This window comes from Diabrotica virgifera, chromosome 3, assembly GCF_917563875.1.
Source record: "Diabrotica virgifera virgifera chromosome 3, PGI_DIABVI_V3a".
Classification (NCBI taxonomy): domain Eukaryota; kingdom Metazoa; phylum Arthropoda; class Insecta; order Coleoptera; family Chrysomelidae; genus Diabrotica; species Diabrotica virgifera.
The window spans coordinates 139707212-139728091 of record NC_065445.1 but is presented as its reverse complement, the minus strand read 5'-3'; the positions used below and the strand labels follow the sequence as shown (position 1 = coordinate 139728091).

Genomic DNA, 20880 nt, shown 5'->3' with positions numbered 1-20880 from the left:
TATTGTTAGCACCGTTAATCGTAAGCGAGACATACTTGTTGCTGAGATAACGGATTCTCTCATTTATAAGAGGTATTTTTGTGAGTGGATGCACTTACACCGACGGATAGCTCCAGTGCCTCCTGAGGCATTTTCTGAGGATTTTACGCTCACAACCAAGGATGGTGTTGTTGTGTGAGCGGTTGAGTGAGGCATAGAGACAAGCTCTGTAGTGGATAATGGGCCTTATGTAGGTTTTGTAGGTGTGTAGGAGAGTTTTTGATGTTCCTTAAAATCTTCCAGATAGCGCTCCAAGAACTTTAGCTCTATTCCTTACCTTGTTTAAGGTGTGTTGTATATCAATGTTCCAGTTGAGTGTCCTATTAAAATGGACAAGACACCCAAATAGACCACCGCACCGATGGACGGAATTCAAGAGCTTCTCCCTGAATTCCTTAAAGGGGTGGTGGGCAGGTGAATATAAGGAAAAAGGTCAAAAAACCCCTTATAATTTTTATATTCACCCCTGCCCATCACTCCTTTTTCCCCCACGCAGCGTTCTAATTATTCCCAAATTTGTTTTCACTATCTCGATCGTGAGCGCCACAAAAAAAAAATAAAACCGCGACTTTGACCCTTTATAACTACCCTTGTCCTCCATTCTGGTTTCCGCCCCTGGGATTTTGCTTAATTCCGTCATCATCTAATCATTTTTAAATTTTTGTGCACTCTCGATCATGAGCGTCTCAAAAAACCCCTAACAATTTTTATATTCAGCCCTGCTCGCCACCCCTTTGTCCCCTACGCGGCTTTCCGACCCTGGAGATTTTGCTTAGTTACGTCATGCTCTAGTTAGTCATAAATTGTGGTGCACTTATAACTACCCTCGTCCCCCACTCTGGTTTCCGCCTGTAGGGGAAAGTAATGTACACAATTAATTCAACATATACCCATATAGTTTGTCCATATTATTGTCACGATCAAAATCCGCTTCTATCTCTTCATTTAATAGTATCGATAATTGAGATAAATAATGCTTTTTGTCCCACTATCATTGATTACAATAGGATTTATTTTCGGAATAATCTAATGAAAGAAATTCTTAAGACACAAGTGCACATTTTTGATAATTTTGCTGTTTTTTTAAATTATTGATCATCAATATTTAGTTCGTTGGGAATTTACTTACTGATTTTAATTTTTTCTATTTTTTAGATTCATAAAACGTCTTAAACAAAATCTGACAATGACGTGTCCATCGCGCTACAGGTTAACATCTTTATAATTAAATCGTGATCCCTTTCCTCATCCAAAAGTAATACCCACTTTAATAAAAAATACACTTCTCTAAGAAATTAACGCACCACCTTAAAAAATGGGTCATTTTTATGTCTCGAATTTCCTAAACATGTTTTGCGATTTAAGTGACTTTTTTAATGTGTTTTATTCTTTAACAATATCGCTGTAATAATATTGTTGCTAGACAGGTAAATTGTCATTATAATATACTGGGTGTACTAATCAAACTATGATTTTTTCTCAAAGCTCTCGTATTTTCCCAATATTCTGTTTTTTTTTATTTATTTGCTTATGTTGGATAATATAAAACTTAGACATTTTTAACAACTAGCCTTGTTTTTCATCAGTACAGGGTGTTTTTAAATAAGTATGGCAAACTTTAAGGGGTACTTCTACACGAAAAAGAAAATGACAGTTGAAATTGCGATTTATTTATTTCTCTAAAACCGGTTGAGATATGCAAATGAAATTTGGTGGGTTTTAAGAGATTTTTCGAAATACAGTTATTGAGAATTTTATGTTTACCATTGGCCCATATAAAGGTCATATTAAACGTATGCGCGCCAATTGTGAATATTAAATTCCTAATTGTATATCAAAAAATGAGCAATAACTATCTCCCCAACAAATTTCATTTGCATTTCTTAACCCATTTTGGAGCAATAAAAATTTCAATACCCCCTATCTCGGAAACGAAGCATTTGCGACCATACGTTTATAAAGCAAACTGTCATTATTTTTTTAAGCAGAATTACCCTTAAAGTTTGAAATAATTATTTAAAAACACCCTGTATTAACCATTTAGCGCCAAAGGTGCGAAAACGCATCATTTTTTTGTAGAATTTTGTTTGACAATTCGTTAATTTTTTTTAAATCTTTGTATTTTTTAAGCAACCAGAAGATATAAGTGTAACTAAATTTAATTTTTGTTTAATTTCCAAACTCATGCTTTTATCACAAAAATATTTTCTAAATGTCCGACATTTTCAATCCTTCGACACAACTTTATTTTTACTGTAGTAATTTTATTGGCATAACACTTTTGTGGTCAAATAAATTAAAACATTATTTTTTTAACTTATTTGTACACCAATTGTTATAAAAATACAAAAAAAAAATCTGAGTCATAAAATCTCCTGTTTGAAAATAATGGTTCGATAACGAACCATTGGCGAAAGTCGACATATAATCCTGTCTGATCAGGAATAAGTTCAAGGTGATGCACAGGCAGTAATTTGTTGGGATATTTTTTTATTATGTGTAAAAACACGTATCCACTATGCTTGCGCTCCGAGCTCCTGCAACTGCTCCACATAGTGGACACGTTTGGCGCTCCCGGACTGTGCAATTGTGCGCACTCTGCCTCGGCGCTCCAATCTGTGGCGGTTTATAAGGGAGCGCATACCGTATCGATTGGAGCAATTGTAGGGAGCGCGGAGCACAAGAAGTTCGTGAACATAGGGGATGGTTGGCGCTCTCGGACCATGCAACAGTGTGCGCTCCGCCTCAACGGTCCAATAGGTGGCGGTTTATATGTAGAGGAGCGCGTGCATGTAGATAGGAGCAGTTGCATGGAGCGCGGAGCGCAAGATGTTTGTGAACATAGTGGATGGTTGGCGCTCCCGGACCGTGCAAAAGTGTGCGCTTCGCCTTGGCGCTCCAATCTGTGGCGGTTTATATGTAGAGGAGCGCATGCCGTATCGATGGGAGCAGTTGGAGGGAGCGCGGCGCGCAAGAGGTTTGTAAACATAGTGAATGGAAGTGCGCGCTCCGCCTCGGCGTTCCAATTGGTGTCGGTTTACATGTAGAGGAGCGCATACCGTATCGATTCTAGAAGTTGCAGGGAGCGCGGAGTGCAAGAGGTCCGTTAACATAGTGGATGGTTGGCGCTCCCGGACCGTGCAACAGTGCGCCAACGACCGTGCGGCAGTGACTCGGTGGTCCAATATTACGAACGTAGTGGATACGTACCTTTAGAAAGACGGGTATTCTGGTATTCAGTTTTTTTATAATCTAGGGTGGGGGAGGGGGCTACATAAGGGATGTTGTGTAGTGTTGTAGACAATATGTCGATTTGTCGAATTTATGCAACTGGCACAGTGCAAGATACAGGATTGGAAAGTGTAAACTGGAAATTTCTAAAATAATTTCTAAAAAAGATAGAGGGCCGTTCGACTTCGTTTTTGAGAAAGAAGCTGAAGAAGGTGTAGGCAATACTCTAACCATACTATTTTTGTTTATCAAAACTTTTAGGTCCATTTACACTCTAAATGTTTTGAGACTTTTCAGAAAAAATAAAATTGTGTATTTCAATTTTTCTATCTCATTTCCGCCAAAGGTTCGAAAACGAACCATTTTGTTGTTGTGACACCTGCCATTATGAAAGTGTAAAACATTTTTTTTACAAATTTTTAAGTTTATTTTACTCTAGTTAATCAAATATATTACATATTATTGCAGTATTTCTTTGCTTGGCGGTTAATGGGTTAACGAAGAATAATGCTAGTTTTAAAGTACCTAACTTTTATATTATCCAACAATAGCGAATGAAGCAAAAACAGAATGTTAAGAAAACATGAGTTGGGTTTATAGTTGGGTTTTAATTTCAGTATTTTATAAATGCTAGAACATTCCACAGAGTCAGGCGAACTTTGAGAAAAAATCACAGTTTGATTGGTACACCCGGTTTATAATGACAATTTAACTGTCTAGCTACAATATTATTACAGCGATATTGTTAAAGAATAAGGCCATAATATATCTATTAAAAAAATCACTTAAATCGGACAACAGGTTTAGAAAATTCGAGACATCAAAAATGACCCATTTTTAAAGTGACGCGTTAATTTTTTGAAGGAATATATTTTGCTGTTTTTGCAAAATATTTTACTAGTGCATAGTAAATAAGTTTGGTAGTATAGTTACCTGGTATTTGGTAATTTTTGTTTAGTGTTAGTTTATATAATAGTTCAACAAATCGTTTGTTGCTGTATGAGCATTTTGATCACTATTTAAGAAAATATTGACAAAATATCAACACAATTCACCTTTGACTTCTCTCTAACTGAGTTTCTGAGTTTTTATTCTGAGTTTTTAAATATGCTTAGTCAAAATTTCACCTTGAGAATTTATTATAGTTAAAATGCCAATTTAAAAATGTTATTATCACAGCAATGCTCATTATAATAGCATTTCCCTCAACGTGTAACAAACACAACAACTACATTACATACTTACACAACAATCAACATTAAATTTTTGCAGTTTAAACGTCTTGATTATTTTACTGTCTTATAGTGCCTATCCATTTCGGATATTGCCGACCATCATAGCAATCTGTACTTTGCACACTGCTGACTGCTGCTCTGATAAAAGACATTTGTGGTTGTTGTGTTCAACCACGTACGTAGATTTTTCAGCCAGGAAATCCTTCACCTTCTTGGTCTCAGTTTTCCTTCTACTCTTTTCTGTAAAATTAGTTTCAGCAATCCACATATCTCGCTGTTCCTTATGATATGACCAAGGTATTTGATTTTGGCTGTTTTTATTGTGGTTAACAGCTTCTTTTTGTATTCTTAATTAGACGTCTTGCTTAGTAGCGTGGCGGTATAGATATCTTCAAACATCGACGATAAAGCCACATTTCAAAAGCCTGAATGTTCTTGCAGGTGGCGTCAGTGCGAGTCCACGACTCAACTCCGTTCAACAGTATAGGAAAGATATAACATCGTACTAACCTGATTTTTATAGGTAGTGAGAAATCATGACATTTTAAATAGCTTAGCCATTTTTTCAAATCTAGATTTTGCTTTATCTATCTTACATTTTGATTTCTAGGGAATGGTCAATATTTTCATTGAAGTTCGTACCAAGGTAGGTGTACGCTTTTACTCTTTCTCTTCGTTGACTCACACTGATTCGCCCAGATTTCTGTTCCGTCTTAGAGTCTAGTAGCCGAAAAAAAATATACAGCTAACAATATTGAATACTACAGAACAATTAAAGGATAAATTCAAAATTAATTTTGGCTAAAGTCCCTGAAACAGGGTCGAAATTTTAATCCGCTTAAATCCCGAAAAGGTTGCATGCGCCGAACTCCGAACAGGTATAAATGCTCGATATAAGAAGGCGCTGTTGCCAAATCTACGGAATGAAAATAAATTTGGTTCTTTCTAGTATAAATTGAAAATACAGATATAATTCTGAATGACCAACTCGAGACAAACAGCTCCCCACTCCTCAACCTCTTCAGTTAAAGACTTAAAAAGGCAAACACATTGTAAAATATATCACTTGAGAAAGGCACTTTGCCGAAACAGCTGTAGTAATAACATAGTTGTAATAAATTTTGTGGAAGTATAGAAAAACAAACGTTTTTCAGTGTTTTATTGTGAGATAAAATGAACTTCCATCAAGTAACGGTCGAATCCATCAATTATTTAAATTGAAAATTTATTATCGTAAATTTATTTTAAATATCGTATAATAATTACACAAGATATATTAATAGACGATTAGAAGTCATACTCAAACTAAATTACAGTACAAATATAAATTCGGATGAGAAGAATATTCCCGAATACATATTTTCAGTTCCGTTTTGTTCGCAGAAGCAAACAGATCAGATGCATATCAATTACACTGATGTAGGACTTATAATCCGGTAACGTTACATTCTTTTGATATGTCCAAATCATCTCTCTCATGAATTCAAACACATATTCTTCCACTTTTAATTCAGAAAAACACTGATTTGCATTGAGAAATATAAAATATATATAAGATTCGTTTGATATGACCAATTAATCTCTCTCATGAAATTAAACACATTATCTACTACTTTTATGCCAAAATGGCAAAAAAGTTGTATGGCAAAAGACTGATTTGCATTGAGAAGTATTAAAAATATATAACATTCTTTTAATATGACAAAACCATCTCTCTCATGAATTCAAACACATATTCTTCCACTAAGTCGGCGAAACAATGGTTTGCCATTGTCAGTCGGTCATCTCAATATATGTTTAATATTGTAAACATTATTTATCGTAGAATATATAAAAAGTTAGAACAAGACAATTGACAAACTCAGTTCAGATTTAGAAATACTCAAGGAACTAGAGAAGCATTATATGCAGTAAATGTGCTAATACAGAGATGTTTAGACGTAAACCAGGATACCTATTACCTATGTCTGCTTGCTTTATTATAACAAGGCATTCGATACGGTGAAACATACTCCGTTAATGAAACTACTCAGAACAAAGAACATCGACACACGGGATATAAGAATAATAAATAATAGTCATGGATCCCGCGTACCAAAAAAAAAGTATATTAATAGCAAACTGAAAATTTGTTCATAGCTTAAAGGTGTTTAGTCGGACAAACTTTGGTATATGGGAATACTGGAACAGGGGAAATTTTAATTGTGGAACATGATAAAATTGTCATTTTGACAAGTTTATGATTGTGAAAAATAGCAGGTTGTTTTTAAGTTTATTTAATAGCCAACGTTATATAATATACTATGAAAAAATGTTTGAGCGACAAAAATATTGGGTATTATAACAAGTCCAACACGTATAACATGTCAAATGACAGGAATTATGTTGGTGATAAATAGCTGGTGATATTTAAAATAAATTTCATCATCATCAGTTGCGTTACAGCTCTTTATGAGCCAAAGCCTTCTTTAGAACAATCGTCAATTTGCCCTTGTCTCTGGCAATTCTTCTTCATGCTCTAATTCCAATAGATTTTAAATTATTTTCTAGGTTGTCTTGGTACCTAAGTCTCGGTCTTCTTCTTGCTCGTTGTCCTATCGGCCCTCTTCGGTCAAAAATTTTTCTGACTATGGCATCTTCCTCTTGTCTGATTACATGACCTATCCATCTAAGGCGTAGTGATGGGCATAATCGAATTAATCTAATAGTCGAAAGACGGGTACTCGAGAAATTTTAATAATCGAGTTATCATTCGAATTATGCATCACCTTAAATTAGTCGAAATTACCTTTTATCAAAAATTATTGTGATAGTGATATTAAAAGTAAATAGGTAGTAGGTTGAAAAATGAGGGTAGGCTCTAAAATATCCGTTGTTTGGGAATATTTCGACAAAATAGAGGACCGTCAAGTGAAATGCAGGTTATGTAAGAAAATATTAAATTTTTTTGGAAAATACTACTAATCTACAACAACATATGAAACGAATACACCCAACACTTTTAGTCCCAGTAGATGAACCCTTTCCGAATAAACTGATTTTCCGAATACAATGTTCGAATGATCTAATAATTCGTGTAATCTTGTTCAAGTTCTCGAGATATCTCGAGTTATTTCAATAATCGAATGGTCGATTATTTTTCATTCGAATTATCCCATCACTACTAAGGCGTGCTATCTTAATGAATTTTACAACGTCAGGTTCTCCAAAACTGCTATACAACTCAAAGTTGTAACGCCTGCGCCACAAACCTTGTTCTTTTATGCCCCCATATATTCGTCTTAAGATTTTTTGCTCAAAAGATTTGAGCAGTCCTTGGTCATTCTGTGTAAGTGACCAAGTTTCTGAACCATATTACTGGTCTTATTAGTGTTTTGTATATGTACACTTGAAATAAATTTACGATAATATATTTTCAATTAATACTAGAAAAAGCCAAATTTATTTTCATTCCGTAGATTTGGCAATAGCGCCTTCGAATGTCGAGCATTTATACCTGTTCCCAGTTCGGCGCATGCAACCTTTTCAGGTTTTAAGCAGATTAAAATCTCGACCTCGTTTCAGGAACTTTAGCCTTAATTTTTTTATACAATTTAGCTTTATTAATGGGTTACAGGATTACAAGGTAATCCTGTAAAATGCGTAAACTAAAAATATTGTTTTTAGTCATTGTACCATAGTTTGCTAAAACTTCCTATGGGTATAATGCCTATTATCATCATCATCATTAATGACGTTACAACTCGTAGTTCTTTGCCGCGTTTACTATTGCCTTCCATATTTGCTGGTCCTGTGCCACTATTTCCCATTGTCTCCGTCCCATTTTCTCCAGACCCTCGTATCTATTCATCTTTTTTTAGGCCGTCTTATATGGTTATGGAGACCTTTCACAAAACACATAACGAAATTTATAACATATTGATCATAACATAGATGATTTATAACGGTCTGTGGCCGATATTTATGTTATGTTGAACTCGAGTTGAACAAACTCGTGCTTTCTTTTTTTTATTAAAAAATACATATATTTCTTTACACCTCTTCTTCTATCCCTGCTTTTATCAGTTAGAATAAAGAATATTTCCAAACTGTTACGTTACCAATATAAATACTTTTCAGGTCAATCGACGATTTATCTCCTGAATACGGACCCCTTCCTTTTGTAAAGAAACTTAAAATTCTCAACGAACGGCAGAAGCTAGAAGAACTCGAACTCGTCATGAAAACGAGAAGTTTTTCCTTGGATATTCCTGATAACCAAAGTTTCGATAACGACACTTTGACTAGGTTAGTACTAGACGTGAACTTTTAGTTTTACTGTCATTGGTGTAAACAGGGTGATTGATTAGTGGGCTAAGGCTTCGTAGATCCGTTATGGTAATAGATAGCGATAAAAGTTAATAACAAAAATTGTAGCCAACTTTGAGTTTCATTTTTCAAAATTAATCAGAATGTTACAGGTTGTTCGATAACAAATTTGCAGACCAAATTTATGTTTTTTTTTTAATGGAACACCCTGTATTTTATTTTATATTCAAAATCTTCCTAACTTCTCCATTAGAAAAATATAAAGGTTTGATATGTTATACAGGGTATTTAGAAAGTTATAAGCAATTTTATATGAAAATCGTAACAAGTTCAACTCCCTGTATAAATAAAAATAAGCACAAAATCAATGGATTATTGCTGCCATATTTTTTTATTTATTGTCAAAATGTTCATAAATTATTGATATTGGTAATTTCCGTTATATTAAATACAGGGTGAGTCAAAACGTAAGTACATAATTTTCTCAGTAATTTTAAATAGAATATCCTGTAGTTTACTATCACTATCGAAAAATACCAATACCGTACTTTATTTTTTATATTATAACATTTCATAGGTCTTCATTTATTAGTTTCAAATATTTCCAAATCTTTCCAAATCTTTCCAAATTTTAAGTAAGCCATGACTGAATTATCTAAAACTGACAGTTTACGATTACTGAAAGAAATATAATTATTTATTAGTAAGTAATAAATTTTACAAAAAAAAACACAACCACAACATACAGCATTTATGAAACAATTAAAAACTACTTTAAATGTAAGAAAAATAATTTATTAGTTATAAATTTTACAAAAAAAAACACAAACCCAAAATACAACATTTCGTGAAAACAACTAAAATCTACTTTTGTATGTAAATGTAACAAATAAAGAACCAAAAATACTTTATCCGTAAAAAAATTTTACAAAACAAAAAACATAAACACAAAATACAATATTTTTGAAAAAATTAAAAGTTACTTTTAATAACATAATTTAAATATTTAATTACATAAGTTGTTCAAAATGACCTCCTAACACATTTATGCATGCCTAAAAACGGTCATTGAATGAGTTACTTACAGTATGAAGCATTTGTAAAGTAACACTTCAGAATTAACTTTGTATTGTATTTTTCATCTCATCTCTTGTTATTGGAGGCCATTTATAACCTTTATTCTTAGAGTAACCCCAAAAAAATCGGTCCAGTTTATTAAATTCTGGTAATCTGGGTAGCCACGCTACTGGTCCATAAAAAAATCAAAATATCTCTAAAACTAATAAAGTTAGACATACGGAATGTTGTATACAAATTGAGGTACGGTAATGGCATTTTTCGATAGTGATATAAAATACAGAGTGTTCCATTTAAAATTACTGAGAAAATAATGTACTTGCGTTTTGACTCACCCTGTATTCAATATAAAGAAAATTAGCAATATAATAATATTTATAAAAATTTTGAAAATAAATAAAAAAAATATGGCGTTAATATGCCACTGCCGTTTTGCTTATTTTTATTTATACAGGGAGTTGAATTTGTTACGATTTTCGTATTAAATTGGTTATAACTTTGGAAATACCCTATATGACATACCAAATTTCTATATTTTTTTAATGGAGAAGTTAAAAAGATATAGAATATGAAATTAAATACAGGTAAATATAAAGAATATAAATAGGTACCATTTAAAAAAAACATAAATTTGACATGCCACTATGTTATCGAAAACCCTCTCATATTCTAACTAATTTGTAATGTGAATGAAGCTCAAAGTTGGCTACAATTTTTGTTTTTAACTTTTATCGCTATCCGTTATTATAACGGACCTACGGAGCTTTACCCTACTAATCAATCATCCTGTAGTTATATAAAATAAACTTTAATTAAAGAGAAAAGTATAAGAGAAAAGTATTGAAATAATTTATGTAGACTACCGAGATAATTCACATAATAATATATACAGGGTGTCCAGAAACTCTTCTGACAAACACGAAGACCGAAGATTCCTCAAATAGTTTTACGACAATTTAACCCAATTAACCTAGTCCGAAAATGCTTGATTTAAAGAACCCTTAACCAATTATCTGAAATTACGGAGCCAATATGTATATTTTACTTCAACGCTAAGTTTACCTATAATCTTTCCCTAATTCATACCGTCGGAATAGATATTTTAGTATCATCGTTTTCATTGTTCAATTATGTTACATTCGAGAGTCAAATTTCAAAAACTTCTACGTTTTTTCCCTTTTTCATCATCGTTTTAGTCAGAGTGCTCCTGTAACATTCATAACAAGGGACTTTATGAGGTAATACTCAAAATAGAGTAATACCCGACTCTTCTGTAGACGAACTATCCTCAATCTCGTTTCCAAATGACGAATGGTATGCCAGTTGTAACCTCATATAGATATTTGTTTTAGAGCGTTAGTTTTGGTGGTGGCGGCATAGTACTCTGGAACGGTATTGCTTGGAAACGACATACCTAACTTGTAAAAATGATTGTGAGAATGACAGCTCATTTATTTTTTTTTATTTTGCATATGTCTTAAGTACTTCACAGAATATATTTAGATTTATGCATTATACAATGCATCACAAAAAAGATGTCCAATTTTTTTATATATTCGATTGACCCTTCGGTTGCCATTACAAAGTCTATAGGGTCGCCTGTGTATGCTCTGCGTGGGCAGTCCTGAACAATGTGACTAATCGTCTGTCTTGCAGCGCCGCAATCACAAGAAGGCGAGGGGAGTTTACCCCATTTGTAGAGGGAGCCGGCGCATCTTCCACAGTTTGTTCGAATTCGATTAAGGGCTGCCCAAATCTTACGGGGACGTTGAAATTCGCCAGGTTTCCCTATGATGTCCGGTAGCCTATGGTAATGCAGATCTGTCTACTTTCCCAATCTTCTCTCCATCGGGTATTTAAGTCAAAGTTAGATTGCTGCAGCGCTTGAGCAGATTGTAGAGGGGGTAACCTGGATCGGAGACGGTTTCCAAGAATATCGGTGATGTCGTTGTGAACTAGAAGCTGACGACTCTCCATTATTTTGTTATATTCTTTAACCAATGCATGTTCGCGGCGTAGGTTGGGTGGTGCTATATTACTAAGGGTAGGTAGCCACATTGTAGGGGTGGGTTAATTGTGCCTGTTATCATACGCATAGCACGGTTTAGTTGGGTGTCGACCAGGTGGGTATGGCTGCTATTTAGCCACACTGGAGCACAGTATTCTGCCACCGGATATATCAGGTCAAGAGCAGAGGATCTTAATGTTGATGCTGTGGACCCCCATGTGGTGCCGCAGAGTTTCTGTATTATATTGTTGCGTGTTTTCAATTTTGCTGCTGTTTTCGTCAGGTGTTCTCTGAATGTGAGCGTTCTGTCTAAAGTAACCCCAAGGTATTTCTGGTATTTATTGTGTTTTAACCGCTTGTTATTAAAATACACTCGCAATTCTCTGTTTGCCAGCTTGTTGTTGAGATGAAAAGCTGATACTTCACTTTTTGTAGCACTTGGCTGTAGTCTCCATTTCTTAAGGTATTCGCTGAGGATGTATAAGTCATTCGTGAGAGTGATTTCTGTAGTTTCTAAAGATTGGTGGCTTGTTGCAAGGGTCCAGTCGTCAGCATATCCAAACTTCCGAGATTCGGTTTCAGGCATATCAGCAATATAGAGGCTGAAAAGTAAAGGGGCAAGGACAGAACCCTGTATAAGACCATTGTTAAGTTTCATCTGTCTAATCGTCTCCTTTTCCATTATAAAATGAAAGGCTCTGTTTGTCAGCATGTTGTCAATGAGTTTAGTTATCTTTCTGCAGGGGATAATACGGGCCAGTTTATATATTAATCCCTGTCTCCAAACAGTATCATATGCTGCTGTTAGATCTATAAATACTGTTGCTGTCTTTTGTTTGTTTTGAAAACTAGCTTCGATAAACGTTGTTAATGAGAGCACTTGGTCCGTACAGCTTCGATGAGGGCGGAAGCCAGCTTGTTCAATGGGGACATTTTCTAGTATCCTGTGACTAATTCTGTTGAGGAGAAGCTTTTCTAATAGTTTATATACCATGCTGAGTAGAGCTATGGGGCGGTAGTTTTCTGGCTTATCGTTTGATTTGCCCGGTTTCGGAATTGCAATTATCTTTGTTCGTTTAAGTGAAAAAGGAATGTTACCTGACTGAAGTATATTCGGTGTTCGTTCTGTTCATTTGTTTTAATGCCCTTAAGTCTCTTTTCACGTTGGTAGTATGTGTTCGATCTCGTGGAGCTCTGGATAGAGATACTATATAGGAGGCGACCTTGTTAGGAGACATTTTAGACTCTCTGTATCCCAGCTGGTTAGCTCCTCCAATTTTCCGCAACAGGGACCATGCCTGCCGGCTTGATTTTTTGAAGTCAAGGTTTTCGACAGTCTTTATCCATTTTTGGCGTCTAGCTGTATCGATGTTGTGTAAAAGCTCATCGGCTATTTCTCGGTCACCACTTTCGAGAAACTTCGTGTATTAGTCTTCACATGTTTCAGTCCATCCGGGCACATATTCTTTGCGATACCCCATAGGGATGGTTTCCTTGGCAGCGCTTATTACTGCACCCACAAACCTCTCATAATGTTTGCTGGTTGGAGGGACCCAGCTCAAGGTCCGGTCTAGTTGTTCAGAGAACTTCTTCCAGTTTGCTTTTCAAAGATTCCACCTGGGTCGAGGATATGATCGAATTATTGGAATTGATATTCCGATGGTGATAAGCACAGGACGATGTTGAATATGTGGGAAGTCTGCAAGGACACTTCTCGCAGTTGTAGTGGTCTGTCATTGGTATCTTTTGAGACAAAACATAGGTCTGGGTTATATTCTTTTCTCCATGCAGCTGATTTAAATGTTCCTTTTTCGCATCAAAAACTAGATACGTGTTTTGCTCTTCGGACCATTCTACTAGTGCCTCCCCATTTTCATCACTCGTGGTGTACCTACTTCCACATTTCGTGGTGGCTGTTGAAGTCGCCGATGTATATAGTAGGATGTGGATAAGTCTTTAGCACTTTTGTGTTCCATGTAGTGGCTGGAGGTTTGTATATGTTAACTACGGTAATATCTCCAATCTTGGTGACTACTTCATGTATATTATTTTCATTGGAAGCAGAAAGCAGGAAACCATTTTCTATATTGCAGCGAATGTAGGTTCGTAATATTTATCATAAGTGGCTCCCAGTAAATCGTAGCCAGGTATCTTTCCCCTTAAATCAATCTGGACTTTGTCTTCAGTATGGATCTCTTGTCTCTTGTATGGCAACCAGGTCAATGTTGTTATCGTGTAGGATTTTTCGCAACACTTGGCATTTTGCCTTGCTTATGCCCTCGATGTTTAGGTGACAGACTCGGATACACGGTCCGAGATCCCTAGTCAGTTGGTTCTGAGAAGAACCTTTATTTGTTTCCATCGTATATTTACGTTTACCGTAAAGTGAGGCTACTTTGGGACACTTTTTTAGGTTTTGTGATGATATAGTACATATACTTTCGGTTTATTATAATTTTAAAAATATCACCTGAAAGCTCAATATTTACTCTATGTTCAGTGAAAACTAGAATGCGCTATATGTTATAGAAATCAAGAAAATATCAAAAACGTTGTCACAAAGTCGCCCCATGGGTGGGGGTTTCTTTGTGACATGTAAGTTTGTCTGCGATATTTATATGGAATTCTAATTGTGACACAAAGAAACACCCGTACATTTTTTACAGACAACATTTAAATGTTAAATGGAGGTAACATATTGTGTTAAAATATAAATTTACTTTGGTAGAAATATCTTCTAAAAATTCTTCTTCAAAAGTCAAAGTGTTCACGCCAAACTAAAATCACCTGTTTTGACGATCAAATCAGCTGTGTCATGACGAGCGAAGTTGCACTAGGAACTTTGTTTATTATTCCCTAGATAGTGCACATAGTCTACTATTAAGATAAAACATTTTAATTATTCCAGCATTTCTAATAGCTCTGCCAAGTTAATATGTTTAACTTTAGAGGTCACTGTCACAAAGTAACCACATGTGTCACAAAGTAGCCTCACTTTATTGTAGATAAAATTTCTTTTTGTAATCAAGTATATTCAAATGGGAAATAAGCCACAATTTTACCTAAAAATGATTTTATTAACGTTTCGACGCCCAAGTCGGGTGTCGTTGTCAAAATACAAAATAATGTTATTTTTTTAATTATTTTGTATTTTAATTATTTAAATTATTTTGTATTTTGACAAAGACACCCGACTTGGGCGTCGAAACGTTAATAAAATCATTTTTAGGTAAAATTGTGGCTTATTTCCCATTTGAATATACTTGATTATAAAAATGCCACAAGAAAATAGCTTCAGAACAACATTTCTGTTTGTGATCTGTGATGTTGGCAGGATTTCCTTTTTTGTTTTTCGTTCGTCTGCCGCCAAATTTTTGTTAGTTTATTTAGCGTTACCCAGGGTGCACCACATGGAGGCGAACTAGCATTACATCCCACTAGCATTACACCCCAGCTGAAATGTAATTGAAATGTTAAATGCTGTAACCCCAGATGAAATGACAGCTGAAATGTAATTTGAAAACATTTTAGATCATATTGTGCCATTTGCCAGCATTCGTGCTAAGCTGTATAATGCACGTCGTTATGTCGCTAAAATAATAAATACTTACAGCTCCAGGAGCGAATCATGGCGGGTGAGACAAATCCTTCTACGTAAAGTTTAGGTGGGCGTACGACCGACGACAGCGTTTCTCGTCAGCCATGGTTCGTTCCGGGAGCTGTAGTGCCTTGATGGGATTAAATTTAAAAGATTGTATTGGTCATCTTATAGCCCATATCAGATTTAAATCTGTTCGTGCATTTATATGACACATTAACATTGCATTCGGAAAAGAAATCCTATTCCTATTGTCCTTTTTATGATCATTTTTCAGTGCGTAACAAATGATAGGAAAAAGGGTAAGTCCGTGATAATACACATTTATGACATTTATTCTAACATGACATTTTAGTTAAATCTGACAGTTGTCACATTTTATTTTCAATTTGGAATAAAAACAAATTAAATGTGTTTCTTGCATTTATAAAATGGTATTTTCTTTGATTTGTATAGTCTTATAAATTATACAGATTATATTTGTAATGTTATGATCTAATTAAAAAAAAATTATTTTTTTATTATGGCGCCATCTATCGACAACTAGAATAACTAGAAGAAATGTTATAAAAATGTCACCGACGAAATGTAATCACCGACGTGCCTTTTTTTCTGTCACATACAATTTAATGCGTTAGAAAGAAATCGAAAAACTGTGACGCACTGAAAGATGATCATGAGAAATACTGTATTATACTGGGAGAATTAAGGATTGCAGCACAAAGAAGTCCATCTCACATGATAATTTTAAAATGTTCCATTTTTTTGTTCATGGGTGTAAAATCGATTGTGCATCAACATATTTTTTAGATTTTGTTAGTAAAAAAGCTAATAGTCGCCTTTTATTATAAAAATCTGTAAATAATTTTAAGGTTGATTCAGACCAATAATAGTCGGGTCTAGGACGTTTCATCGCCGCCGGTTCATCGCCGCCGTTTCGATGCCGCCAGTTCATCGCCGGCCGATTCATCGCGGCCGATTCATCGCCGTCCGGTTCATCGCCAGTCTGTTAATCGTTAACTGATATATTTCCGAATTTTCTACCAATTTTCGACAGTTACATTTATTATTTATTTTCAGTATTAATTAGGAATTCCAGGAAATGCGAGATATGACCATTCCCGTTGTCATACTTAATCTTTTAATAGACTTTTAAACTTTTATAATATAAAATATAATTTAACATTACAAATTTAATATTATTTAGTATCAAATTTAGGGGAAGTAGAAATTGAACAGTAAATTAATATAATAATATTTTTTATTTTTTTATTTGTCATAAGTTTTGAACTGAATTTAACGTCGTGTCGTGTCATCTCCCATAATACAAAATCAACTGACTAAGTGGCAAACTGGCGATGAAACGGCCGGCGATGAAACGGACGGCGATGAACTGGACTGGCGATGAACCGGCGGCATCGAAACGGCGGCGATAAACCGGCGGCGATGAAACGTTCCATTCCGATAATAGTCACGGTACGATCAGATCACCGTTAAATCGCCGTCAAGTCAAGGGTGCTCTTTCACACACAAGGTGCGGGCAGATCACCGTCAGCGTACATCATCATTCAGACCGATCAAGATTATCGAGTATTTAGAAATTTTTTAGTATTGAAACGAATTCCGTTATTGCATTCTTGAGATAATTAGGACCAACCATATAACGACAATATATGAATGGTTATATTAAGGATTAAAATCTACAATTTTCATAGTGTCTGATTGTATTTATTTTTGTAAACTGTTTGGTATATTAAGGAGCATTCAAAAATACATAATATAGTCCTGAATATAATGTCTTCTATAGTAGAACATAATTTCTTGTGGCGTTTGAATAAATTTCGTCCTCCATTGTTAATAAAATCGACGAAACAAGTGACGAAAATATTATGGTGTATCAACTGAAAACAGATTACTGACTGTCCCTGACTGACACGTTCACACAAACCCGGCAGTCCAGTCCAGTCACGAGCAAGTCCCAGTCTTGATCGCTGGCATATCGATCAGACGGGCACGGGCTGTGGCTATACCGTGCCAGTCGGTGAGAATTACTTCATTTGAAAACCATAGAAGCGATACTGACTGTACCGTATCTGACTGTAACTTGACTGTCGGTCTGAATAAACTTTAACTGTCCCATTAAAATTAAAGCGTCGATTCTGAATAATTTCCATCTTATTACAAGGCATGTATAGAGCACTAATGAAATCACTAGCTGATAACGAATAAGTCTTCTCTAAAAATTAAAATAATGAGACTCGTCACCTTAAAAATGACTTTTAGAGCACTTAAGAACAGAGAAGAAATTTAGGAAAGTGTAGAAAGAAAAATATCAGTTGAAAATATTATTAGTATTTGTTAAAGAAGTTATGCATGAAAGACATGAAAAAACTTTTTTAACGTTCATCTATCGAAAATAAAAAACCTCGTATTAAAGGTATTTATGGAGGGTGTTTTGACAAACCTTTATTTTACATAAATGTGTCATCTATATTTCGGAGTAATACAAAACTACAAAGAGACTAAAACTTAGACTAAGATAAGTGATATGGAGATAATAGACCTACGGAGAATGGATTTAACATTATGTGTCTAATCATATATACTGTTTTATATATAGATATACGTACATCTACAATTTCGACTGTAAAATACAGTTCATGCATTAAAAACACACTTAACCTACAATAAGTTATAACATATTTTTGTTGCTAGGTCTCACTCCGAAGGTTCCAGTATGCATCACGAACAGCATCGAACGGACAAAAACTTTTTGACTGCTCCGCTTACATCAAGCCCTCTACATTCTTCCAATGAGTCTAATGAAACTATAGAAAGAAGAAACTTAAAATCCATATTAAAGAAGTTGTCCGAAGATACTAAAGAAAAAGATGTGAATGATGCCGCTATGCCGGAGAAAATTGATTCCACTGAATTTAAAAGGTGAAAAATATTGTTATATCGGTTTATATAAAAGTGTTTTGTAATACTTTTTATATTGATATTTCTTATTTTTGTATCCTTACTATATTTTCGACTACACATCTTTTTCTGATCTTAGAAAATGTAACGGAATTCTAGCTTACATCAGTAATAGGTACTTGGGTTTTACTTATCCAGGTGCCAATATTCGATCAGACAATACTCTACTATGTTCTACAATCATAGTTGAGCTAAAGAGTGTCTGTAAAACTCAGAAAACCTCCACAATAATCACTGGATGCACTCCAAGACATTAAAATGTTTCTCAAGAAATTATCACAATGTTCCACGAAATTAGACTAGAAGATACCAATAACAGAGACGATTGCTGGGAATAAATGAAAACGACAATTATCACTGCAGCTTGAGAAGTTCAAGAGAGTTAAAGATAACTGGATGACGCACGCTTCCAATGAAGATATTCTTCAAATGATGAATTCAGGGGCGTGCATGATTTGGAAGCTAAATTTAAAATTCGACGCTGAAAAATAAAATTACCTGTTTCTGCATACATGATTTGGACGCTGGGTCTAATTGAAATGTAAATGGAAAGTCAGGTAATAAAATTCTAGAGATTAAGCTTGATAAGGTTTATTCGTCACTTTGAAATACTCGTAAATACGACATACATTTTACGAAATGGTATCGATCGATACAGTTAGTTTGATACTCATGTATCCTATCTCTAACGAACATAATTTTTTTTCTACTCTTTGGATCTTTAAGTCTATTAATTTCATGGACACTATTAATTTTAATGTAAGTTTCAGTTTGAAAAGTTTTTAAAACATCAATAAAATGGAAAATATTATCATTAAAACGCGAGTGGAACGATTCACAAGCATTAGTTGTTAATTCTAAACTCTCACTCATCGTAGCCCACATCTCCGCTTACCGTTTACCGCAACAATAGTTTCTTTAACGGCCTTTCGGTCAAATTATCCTTAGCCTTCCTTTTGGCACTGCTACGCACAATCTGTCTATTAAGCGTCTTGATATCACACTCGTGATTATGTTCTAGATTACTTCGAATCACTAACTTTTCTGGCCCTTTCGTGAATATCTTTGCTTTACACGACCGTTTTACGCACCTCCAATACGTTTCTCCCGATTTTAGTACTTTATCTTGAGAAAAGTTAAACTGTTCACTTTGAGCAAAATTTTACCACGATTACTTACTAACTAACCACTAAATTTCCATATTCACTATTAGTTTATATTCCTGTCTAGTACATGAGTTATTGTAAATAGACACAGGTTTATGGATTACAAACAAATTACCAGTTTGTTGTTTGCGGGAAACTAAAGTAATTAGTTTCGGTAGTACCGTAAATAAATTATCAATATGTCATCAGATGTTACTATACAGAATGTCTCACCGAATAAATCCTATTCTACCTCTTACTCTACATCAGTGGAATTTATACAACCCGTTGGATGTGCATGATTTGGACGCTAAATTTAAAAGACCCAAAGGAGGAAGACCGAACCCTTCGGTCCTAACTTTACTTTCTGGCAGCGTCCAAAACACGGGTACTTTTAAGACCCTCAGGTACTTTAGCGTCGAAAACATGCCCGCCCGAATTCAGAACGTTTGCTCATAAACTTCATAAAGAGGAGAAAAACAGAATACTTTGGCCAAATAATTAGAGGACCTAAATACCATCTACTTAGCCTTATAATACAAGGAAAAGTGGAGGGAAAGAGATAAATTGGTCAAAATAAACTTTCATGGTTGCGTGATATTAGACAATGGTGTGGTTTCACAGTAGAAGAATTATTTCGAGCAACATCTGCTAGAGAATGGTTTAGGAAATTGTAAACAGGATGACGGCCAATGTCTGAATACGGACACGGCACCTAAAGAAGAAAAAGGAGAATTACACAAGATATATATCTAAACGATCTTCAGAGGTAGCACAAACAGAGAAAAATACAATGAAGTACATAAAGAAATTAGGAAAAGATATAAAGTAGCAGAAGACCTATGGTTACAATAATACTTACTTACTTATTTTACTTTACTCCTCTTCATACCATTTGGAACATAGAGCCTCCACAATCCCCCTGCATTCATCTCTGTTTCTGGCCAGGGCTTTCACCTCTTTCCATATTAACCCATTGTCTTCTGGCTCTCTGGTAATATTTCTTTTCCAGGATGTCATTGGTCTGCCTTGTTTTTTTTTTTCAGTTGGTTGGTAATCCAGGGCTTGTTTGGTTATATCATCTTCATTTTTCCTTAATGTGTGTCCAATAAACTTCCATTTGCGTCTATTTATCGTTTTGGCTATCGGCTCTTGATTAGTTTTTCTTCAAAGTTCCTTGTTACTCATCCGATTTGGCCAATATATTTGCAATATTCGTCTAAGGCATCTATTTACAAATGTTTGAACCTTTTGTAT

At 34.8% G+C, this 20880-nt stretch overlaps 1 protein-coding gene across 1 annotated transcript in view; it reads left to right on the top strand.

Moving 5' to 3' along the window:
- LOC126882573 (uncharacterized) overlaps positions 1–20880 on the top strand; it is a 481344-nt gene that overhangs the window by 423267 nt on the left and 37197 nt on the right. The window contains exons 18-19 of the mRNA XM_050647545.1: positions 8625–8792; positions 18212–18439. Coding sequence (XP_050503502.1) covers positions 8625–8792; positions 18212–18439 — 396 coding nt within the window. The remainder of the gene's footprint in view (positions 1–8624; positions 8793–18211; positions 18440–20880) is intronic.